Source organism: Littorina saxatilis, linkage group LG7, assembly GCF_037325665.1.
Source record: "Littorina saxatilis isolate snail1 linkage group LG7, US_GU_Lsax_2.0, whole genome shotgun sequence".
Taxonomy (NCBI): domain Eukaryota; kingdom Metazoa; phylum Mollusca; class Gastropoda; order Littorinimorpha; family Littorinidae; genus Littorina; species Littorina saxatilis.
The window spans coordinates 42675586-42686404 of NC_090251.1; the positions used below are offsets into that span (position 1 = coordinate 42675586).

The window sequence follows — 10819 nt, forward strand, 5'->3', positions numbered from 1 at the left end:
ACTGACGCGATCGATACAGTACTAGTTATTGACTAGACATGCAGTTACTCCCAGCATCCGGTCTACTTTTGTATGGACGAGAAATAGCTTTGTCACCGGCTGTGCTTTTTTTCGGGCTGACATTACCGCTAGCCAGCCGTGGCATGCCTGCTCTGTCAATTCGGACAACCGTAAAAGTGGCTGCTGCATTTCATTTTGCGAGAATTCTTTGAGATCTTCTTCTTCTTCTTCGTTCATGGGCTGACTGAACTCCCACGTTTACTCATGTTGTTGCACGCCAGTAACTGATTTGCATTTGAACGTAAAAATGAACCAGAATGCTTCTGCTTCTTCTTCTTGGTTCATGGGCTGAAACTCCCACGTTCACTCATGTTTTTGCACGAGTGGGTTTTTACGTGTATGACCGTTTTTACCCCGCCATTCAGGCAGCCATACGCCGCTTTCGGGGGAGAACCGGAATGCTGAAATGGGTCCTGTTAAGGGTAAAGCTATTCTTTCTCGTTTGCCATACACTAATAGATCTACAATCTGTTATAATTGTCATGCTGTGTGTATACCAAATACGAATTAGAAAATGTTATCGCTATAGGCCATCGGCCCCTTGCAATGGGAAGGGAGTGGAAGAGGTATCGGTATACAGCTCAATGTCGAACGCGAGAAACTATGTACACATTTAGTTTGATTCGCGTTATTGGATTTCCAATAATTATCGAGTCTTCTTTCATTACACACAGCTTTAATGTCATTAATCATAATTACGCCGTCTTCATTTCTTCACATCACAGGGTACTGCATTCACTTCAATACCGATCAGCCCATGTACATTATGTGTGTGTGTGTGTGTGTGTGTGTGTGTGTGTGTGTGTGTCTGTGTCTGTGTCTGTGTGTGTGTGTGTGTGTGTCTGTGTCTGTGTGTGTGTCTGTGCCTGTGTTTGTGTGGCTGTGTTTGTGTGTGTGTGTGTTGGATCATGTTGGATCAGGTCATGAACGTCAGTTTCTAGCTGTTTCGTCTTACCTTGAAAATATCTTCACATGGTAAGACAGCTAAAAATCAAGTCGCGTAAGGCGAAAATACAACATTTAGTCAAGCTCAGTCGAACTCACAGAATGAAACTGAACGCATTGCATTCTTTCCGCAAGACCGTACACTCGTAGCATCGTCTGTCCACCGCTCGTGGCAAAGGCAGTGAAATTAACAATCAAGAAAAGCGCGGTAGCGGTTGCGCTGAGGAGGATAGCACGCTTTTCTATATCTCTATTCTTTTTAACTCTCTGAACGTGTTTTTAATCCAAACATATCATATCTATATGTTTTTGGAATCAGGAACGGACAAGGAATAAGATGAAATTGCTTTTAAATCGATTTCGGAAATTTGATTTTAATCATAATTTTTATATTTTTAATTTTCAGAGCTTGTTTTTAGTCCGAATATAACATATTTATATGTTTTTGGAATTAGGAAATGATGAAGAATAAGATAAACGTAATTTTGGATCGTTTTATAAAAAAATAATTTTAATTACAATTTTCAGATATTTAATGACCAAAGTCCTCAATTAATTTTTAAGCCTTCAAGCTGAAATGCAATATCAAAGTCCGGCCTTCGTCGAAGATTGCTTGGCCAAAATTTCAATCAATTTGATTGAAAAATGAGGGTGTGACAGTGCCGCCTCAACGTTTACAAAATGCCGGATATGACGTCATCAAAGACATTTATCGGAAAAATGAAAAAAAATCTGAGGATATCATACCCAGGAACTCTCATGAAAAATTTCATAAAGATCGGTCCAGTAGTTTACTCTGAATCGCTCTACACACACACACACACAGACACACACACACACGCACATACACCACGACCCTCGTCTCGATTCCCCCCTCTATGTTAAAACATTTAGTCAAAACTTGACTTGCCGTGATGGCTGTGGGCGGGACCGTCACTGCGTGAATTGTGGGGGTGATCACACAGCAGCATACCTCGGCTGTGCGGAGTATAAGGTAAGGCTCAGAGCGAACAGGATTCGTGCAGCCTCCTATATTCCGTATACCGAGGCTATGCAAAGAGCAAAAGAAGAAAACAAGAAACTAAGTCCATCTCACGATGAACACGAGCCGAAATCATATGCACTCGACTTATGAAATAGAAAGAAATCAGATAATTTCTTCTGATAATGGTTTCAATTTGATTGAAAAATAAAGGTGTGACAGTGCCGCCTCAACTTTTACAAAAAGCCGGATATGACGTCATAAAAGACATTTATCGAAAAAAAGAAAAAAAATGTCTGGGGATATCATACCCAGGAACTCTCATGTAAAATTTCATAAAGATCGGTCCAGTAGTTTACTCTGAATCGCTCTACACACACACACACACACACACACACACACGCACACGCACACGCACACACACACACACATACACACACACACACACACACACACACACACACACACACGCACGCACGCACATACACCACGACCCTCGTCTCGATTCCCCCTCTATGTTAAAACATTTAGTCAAAACTTGACTAAATGTAATAAAAATGAAAATGTAACGAAACGCGAAAATGTGGCAGTTTGTCAGTAGGCTTGATATTTATCACTCGTATCATAGGAGTATTTGAGGTGTCTTCCACAAGCAGCGAAAGTGCAGAAATGGCTATTTTGACCCATTTGACCAGATAGTACTGGCCAACCAGACAGTACTGTAACATACGTATCCCTTTCAACTCCTCGCAGGTAAAGGTAAAGGCCGTCCTTTAACTATTTTGATCGAAGGGAAGCGAGATGTTTGAGATCTCAACTACTCTCGGGCCAACTGTGCCCATTCCTCTCCCTCGCTGCCTTTGCCTTCCCCTGTCCTAAATAGGCCCTAAATCAGTAGACTCGTACGGGAAGAGCGAATATCCCTGGGATTTCTTACGTCCAATTCGCATAAAACTACTCCAGAATGGCGTCTTAAATACTGTACATTTAAAGACAAATGTATCGTCAACAAAGTTCGGCTCATCAAATATGACAATCCCTCCACTTTTACACAAACCAAAAATCAACACCCTGACTGCTTGCTGCGGGGATTTGGAAGTTTTTGATGAATTAATTTCTAACAAAAAAAGTAAAAAGGGGCTTTTTAAAAAAAATTATTTTATCAAATAAGTCCTGTCCTGTGCACCGAGAGCACCCAGGTTGTACGTTCTATTGGTACATTGTATGTGTACAAGTGGAGGGATGATTTTTTCTCGTGTCTGGTCGCCTGGCCATAATTATCTGATGATGGTTATAACCCGTTCACACATAGACGCCGCTTCTACTACGATACTAAAAGTGTCCGAGAGCGTGGCCCATCGTTTGCCAAACGTGGGAGGATCTCCATGAGCGTGGTTTGGTCGGGGTGGGATCTCCTAGGTGGGGAAGCTGCATGCACGCTCTCCTCACGCTTATTTTGAACGTGCATAAAGTAAGCGTAGCCGGGTCGTGGCCATATGCCCCGATTTGATAACTTTATATTTTCAGATCGGGTATGATCGGGGAGATCCGCATGGTAGGTCGCAGAGCTGTGTGAACGGGGTATTAGCCAAACGGGAAGGATTGTGCTTTTAACCGTTGGCTTTCTCCTTTCATACTGTCTGTCACATGGGTTTTAAGTTTGTCCTTCTCTGAGACCTACTCATTTTTATGAGAGGAACCTCGTGCCCGTTTAAAAGCTTTTCACTTTGTGACAGGGGAGGCTACCGCTCCTTTCACAGCAGACTCTGCACCCGAGTTGTTGGCCTTTAAGTCAACACCGATGGATTGTGGAGTTCTGTTTGTGATGGGGTCTGGTGGTTTCCGATTGTCTGTATGTTCATGGAAACCTTCGGGTTTGCATAACAGTTTTTATAGGGCTAATTTTTAGCCCTAACATTTTCAATCCTGTTTGATTGCACTTCGCCTCCCGAGGTGATCGTAGTGTTTCGGCACTCGGTTACATCTGGCGCTGCGAGCAGGATGGGACTCGGCATGATATGTTCAGGTAATGGCATTATTTGACCACTGAACATTTTCTTGCTGTTCTCATTCTGCGAACTTGGGATGGACAGTGGTCCCCCGGTTCGGAACTTCGGGACGAAGTTCATTCAAACGGGGGCGATTGTGACAGGGGAGGCTACCGCTCCTTTCACGGCAGACTCTGCACCCGAGTTGTTGGCCTTTAAGTCAACACCGGTGGATTGTGGAATTCTGTTTGTGATGGGGTCTGGTGGTTTCCGATTGTCTGTATGTTCATGGAAACCTTCGGGTTTGCATAACAGTTTTTATAGGGCTAAGAAATTAGCCCTAACATTTTCAATCCTGTTTGATTGCACTTCGCTTCCCGAGGTGATCGTAGTGTTTCGGCACTCGGTTACATCTGGCGCTTGCGAGCAGGGATGGGACTCGGCATGATATGTTCAGGTAATGGCATAATATGACCACTGAACATTTTCGTGCTGTTCCCATTCTGCGAACTTGGGATGGACAGTGGTCCCCCGGTTCATTTCAAACGGGGGCGATTGTGACAGGGGAGGCTACCGCTCCTTTCACAGCAGACTCTGCACCCGAGTTGTTGGCCTTTAAGTCAACACCGATGGATTGTGGAGTTCTGTTTGTGATGGGGTCTGGTGGTTTCCGATTGTCTGTATGTTCATGGAAACCTTCGGGTTTGCATAACAGTTTTTATAGGGCTAAGAAATTAGCCCTAACATTTTCAATCAATAAAGGCGTACTGCCCAAACTAATTCACACAGACCAGAGGATTTATGAAGGGGAGATACATAGGGGAAAATATCCGGTTGTTATATGATATCCTTTTGTATACACAATATGAACAGATTCCGGGTCAACTCCTTCTAGTCGATTTTGAGAAAGCTTTCGACAGTATTTCTTGGAAATTTTTAGATAGGGTTTTAGACTTTGTAAATTTGGGCCCCGACATAAAAAAGTGGGTACGAGCTTTTTACTCTGATATTGTGGCATGCGTCTCTGTAAATGGCTCTTATTCAGCCTGGTTCAGTATTTGCAGAGGAGTAAGACAAGGCGATCCTTTGTCACCTTATTTATATTTACTGTGCGCTGAGGTTTTATCAAACATGTTGCGTGAAAAAGAGAAAGTAAAAGGTATACATGTGCGTGATTGTGAAATGTTAATGACTCAGTTTGCGGACGACACAGCTTTGTGTTTGGATGGAAGTGAAGAATCATTTACAGAAGCTGTGAGAATTTTGAATGTTTTTGCTAGTATGTCCGGATTAAAAATAAACTTAGAAAAAACACAGGTCATATGGATTGGGAGTAGGAGGAACAGCCAGATACGGTACTTGCATGACATGAATTTTTGCTGGGACCCAGGGACATTTAGATATTTGGGGGTAGTTTTCTCTGTGGATACAGGAAATATTGTCCATCTAAATTATACAGGAAAGATTGCAGAGATAAGAAAAGTATTGAACATGTGGAGTAAGCGACAGCTTACACCTTTTGGTAAAATTACTGTTTTAAAAACACTAGCAATGTCTAAGTTAACGTACTTATTTATGAATATCCCAGATCCATGCGATATATTTTTGAAAGAACTTGATGGTATGTTTTTTCAGTTTTTATGGAATGGTAAGCAAGGTAAAGTTAACAAGAAATGTGCTTGTCAGTCTTACCAAAAGGGTGGGTTAAAAATGTTAAATGTTTGTACTTTCTTGTCAGCTATGAAAATTAGCTGGCTTAAGAGAGTTTTCTATGCCGAATCTCCTTTAACCAGGTTTACGCTCTGTCTTTATCCTGAGCTGGATAAACAGCAGCAGCTAGGGGGTGAGTTTGCCAACACTTTAATGCAATCAATCCACAATCCTTTTTGGCATGATGTATTGAAACATTTCAAGAAATTAAGCATAAAATGTATACCAACTGAAGTAAGTGAGTTTAATGCAGAATGTATCTTTTATAATAGAAATATTGTAATTGGAAAACACACTGTATACTTTAAAGATTGGACAGAAAGGGGTATTTTTCAAGTCAGTCATTTACTGAATGAAAATGGCAGTCTATTGAATTTTGTAGATTTTCAGATAAAATTTCCTACGTTGAAGGTTAATTTTTTGAAATTTGCAGGAATGGTCAAATCTATTATGGCATATCAGAAAAATATAAATGTAATACAGGAGGCAAACTATGAATTGTTAAAGCAAAAACCATGGAAAATAATATTTGAAGGAAACCATAGTGTCCAATCGTGTTTAGCCGCGGCAGACTCAGCCCCAGCTGGTGTGGTAAAATGGAATGGTATTTTTGATAACCTCAGCTGGAACAAGATCTTTTACTTATGTCATAAGACAACAGTTGATTGTCAGCTAAAATGGTTCCAGCTGAGGTTAATTTATAGGGCTTTGCCCACAAACCGCTACATAATTCTGAGAAAAATTGTTGAATCTTCTAATTGTTCGTTTTGTAACAATAAATCATTTGATGTGGCATTGCCAGCATATTAACAGGTTTTGGCAGGAACTACAGGAACTGTTAAATAATAGTTGTTATCATGTTACTAATTTCCGGTTTTCGGAAGCGTTGGTATTGTTTGGAGTTCAGGAAAATATGTTCACTGATAAAGCCTTAGATTTCATTATTTTACTGGCCAAATTTTATATTTACAAATGTAAATGGAACTCTGAAAGACCGATGCTTCCGATATTCTTGAAACTTTTGAAAAGTAGATATTTATTGGAAAAGTACAAGGGGGGATTAGCAGAAGATAAGTTTGACCGCCTCTGGCAACCATATTCTAACCTGGTTTCATGAAAATTGTCCAGTACTAGGCTCTACTCCTCCTCCCTAATTCGTTAACAGTATCTTGATATATATTCTGTTGTAAACTTGAATCTTGTAATAATCAATATTATTTAAGGGTCTAGTAGTTGTTGTAGTCAAACAGTCCGATACAGTGCCTCTTTAACTTTCCCCCTCTCTCTCTTTACTCCTCTCTCTTTTCTAGATCATTCTTTTTTTATGCATGTTGTATGTATGTATGTGGCGATGTGAACTGTGATGTAATGTATAATGTGTTGTAAAAAAAAAAAGAAAGAAAAAGGAAAAAAAATGTTAAAGAAAAAAAAAAAAAAAAAACCATTTGCAATCCTGTTTGATTGCACTTCGCCTCCCGAGGTGATCGTAGTGTTTCGGTACTCGGTTACATCTTTATAGCCGCCTGTTTAGGCTTGGCCATAAACATTTATGCTTTTCCTACAGGTTTTAAAAGCTGGCTTGCATTTAACTTGTCTTGAAGTAGGATTTTCTGCAGTACAGGAGTGCATCCCAGTTAAAGATACAACCCTTCTTCTGTATAAAATCGGCATACGCAATGTCCAGAGATCTGAACAGGATGTTACGTGGATAAGAAGGCCTTTCCACTTGGAAGAATACCAACATTTAATACCTTAGCTGCTTCGGTGCAAACTGTGTTTGTGGTGTGTGTGTGTGTGTGTGTGTGTGTGTGTGTGTGTGTGTGTGTGTGTGTGTGTGTTTGTGTGACTGTGTGTGTGTGTGTGTGTGTGTGTGCGTGCGTGCGAGCGTGCGTGTGTGTGTGTATGTGTGTGTGTGCGTGCGCGTGCATGCGTGCGTGTGTGTGTGTGGGTGTGTGTGTGTGTGTGCGTGCGTGCGTGCTTGCGTGCGTGCGTGTGTGTGTATGTGTATATATATGACCACTGATGAGACACAATAGTGTCGAAACACGTGTCTGGTCTAGGTACAAATACAATGGTCCTCCTCAGGACTAGATTACCTTGCGATACGTCCCCCACAAAGGGACTTTGCTCTGTAAATCTTGGTCCCCCTTGAGGAGGGTCTGATGCTCCCAATAGGCTGTCTGTGAAGGGATACTTAATTCTCTCTCTATCTCTGCTAAGAGATTTTAACAAATCTCGAAGAAAGTCTCTGCTGACTTTCAATTGTTTCTTTCACAATTTCTGATGTTTTATATATATATATATATATATATATATATATATATATATATATATGTGTGTGTGTGTGTGTGTGTGTGTGTGTGTGTATGCAAGCGTGCATACGTGCTGGCGTACGTACATACGCACGTGCGTGGGTGCGTTGTTTTTTTGCTAATATAATTTCGCAGATAACAATAGCAAATGAAATTAAAATTCATTCAGCAAAAGATCCCCACGCTAAACAGAAAGCAGCTAGGCGGATTCGGATCGATGCTTCCTCCGAACGCGGCGTATGGCTGCCTGAATGGCGAGGTAAAAACGGTCAAACACGTAAAACCCCGAAGAGATAATTATGTGGTCTGTCACACAATCGCTTACACAAGAAGGAAATGTCTCTTTAATAGTCTTATAAACTTTACAGTTGGCAGGGACGGAGACTGCTTGAAGGGTTTTATGTGTCCATATTTTGATGAGCTGTCTTTCGTGCAAAGGTACTTAGATTTCCTTCCTCCCTTGTCGCTTCAGTAAAATCCTGAACTGACGACACAGAAAACCCCAGCTTTTTTGAAAGGTCAAAATTATTGGTTCAACAGTATTTTACTGCTACGCTTAGCAATCGAATATTTTGGATTGGATGGTGGTAAAAAAAGAACTTTGGTTCAATCTGTTTTAATTACAACAACAACAACAAAAATTACCAAAAAAAAAGAAGGATGACACGTCTCCAAGAGACAGTTTAATACCATTCAGTGTCTAGCTGATTCTTTTTTCTGTTGGAAAATGCTTGAGTCATGAAGTACGGGTAGACATTAGGGGATAAACACGTATGCGTAAAGGCGCCTTATCTGGACCAGTTTGCAATTCACCACAGACCCGTCAAGGCTTTGACATGTTATGAGAGCAATGTCCATCTAGAAACACACCCAAAAGCAACTTTGCTGCTGAATTATTGTCCTAACTGACACTAATATCAACCTGTCAACCTACTTCTGCACACACACACGCACACACACACACACACACACACACACATACACACACACACACACACACACACACACACACACACACACACACACCAAACACAAACGGATGACAGTGTGCAGTTGTTGGTTTGTGTGTGGCTTTTGGGCTGAATTAATTTTTTAACTGACACCAATATCAACCTACACAATAACTTTTGCAAAAGAAAAAAAGAAAAAAGAAAATTTACAAATTCAAAACATCAATGACATGTTTCTGCATGTTAACTTCTTAGCTATTTTTCCTCCTTCATTTTTTTCTCCCTATGTTGTTGCTTGCATGGGGATAGGAAGTGTTCGGAACACGCACACACACACACACACACACACCCACATACACACACACATACACACACACACACACACACACACATACACACACACACACACACACACACACACACACACACACACACAGCCAGGCTGGTTTTTTTTAGTATGTGTATAGGTGGAAGGAGGCACTTTTCCCCTGTAAAGCCGGGAAGGATCTGTGCTGGTTTAAAGTACCCTTTTTTACGGGAAGGAAGGCATTTTAAAATATCCAGTTGCCGACATGCCTCATTTCTGTCAAACGTGCCCTGGAGTGAGCTTTGCTACGTGAGCAATTAAGTTTAATAAATGATGATTTAGCTCTGATAAGACGATGACGTTTGTCCGGCCATTTGAATTTGAATATGCGGAATGTTTTTTTTTATTGAAATAAACGTTTTCTAATACGCCAATAGTTATGCATATGTGTGTGTGTGTGTGTGTGTGTGTGTGTGTGTGTGTGTGTGTGTGTGTGTGTATGTGTGTGTGTGTGTATGTGTGTGTGTGTATGTGCGTGTGTGAGTGTGTGTGTGTGTGTGTGCGTGTTCCGAAACACTTCCTATCCCCATGCAAGCAACAACATAGGGAGAGAAAAGGGAAGGAGAAAAAAAAGCTAAGAAGTTAACATGCAGAAACATGTCATATTTTACCGTGAGGTACTTTGACCATTTAAAATATCAAGTTATTTTCTTCCCACAGAAGCCACACTGTCACACATATACTTCCATTCTGTTTATTTGAGAGAATTATTATTTTTATTTATTTGCTTATTTTTCGTTGTACCTTTCAATAACAATGTAAATGTTAACGATGTAAACAAGACCGACTGTATTTCTTTTTCTCCTTCAATCATTCATTTTTCATCTGTTGTTTTAGTTAGCGTGTAATGTATTAAGTTACTTATCTTGTTTCTTGCTTGCTTGCCCTTGCTCGCTCGCTCACTCGCTCGCTTTCTGACTTACTTGCTTACTTATTTACTTTGTGATTTGTTTATTTCACTTTATTTTCTTGCATTTTCCTCTAACTTAAATATATATATGTTTTTAAAGAAATCTGTTAAATTGTGCCTTTGGAGCAATGAAAAAAGTACACTTACCATATCACAAGTTCACAACCACTGCAAGAGCACAGCTGCTGAACAATATAAAGCAAAATGCGGCGGAGGTTTCTCTCAGCAGTAAAGCCGCGTGCGTCATCAATAAGTGTCCCCCTCCCCAACCCCTCCCCCCCCCCCCTGACCCCCCCCCCTCCCCTGCACCACCATGCCCACCCCCATCCCCAACCCCAATACACACACACCTTGTTCCTTCATCCTTTCTCTTCAAAAGCTTCCGGTTTTCACGTCACAAAGTACACAAATGTCATTGCCAATAGACCTGTCTACTCCTAAGCACTAAACTGTTGCATTTATTGTAGCTGTCACCGGAGTTTTTATGACGTAGAATTATCTTCAACATTCGGCGGCTCTGCTGTTGCTTCAAGACGAATAGCAGTAGTCGTGGTTGTGATAGTGGTTGGGGTGGTGGTATTGGTAATGGTGGTAG

At 41.0% G+C, this 10819-nt stretch overlaps 1 protein-coding gene across 1 annotated transcript in view; it reads right to left on the reverse strand.

The window, feature by feature from the left end:
• Positions 1 to 10463, reverse strand: part of LOC138971507 (prestin-like) — a 43323-nt gene extending 32860 nt beyond the window's left edge. The window contains exon 1 of the mRNA XM_070344254.1: positions 10372 to 10463. Within this exon, the coding sequence (XP_070200355.1) occupies positions 10372 to 10374 (3 nt within the window). The 5' untranslated portion in view covers positions 10375 to 10463. The remainder of the gene's footprint in view (positions 1 to 10371) is intronic.
• Positions 10464 to 10819: the final 356 nt, after the last annotated feature.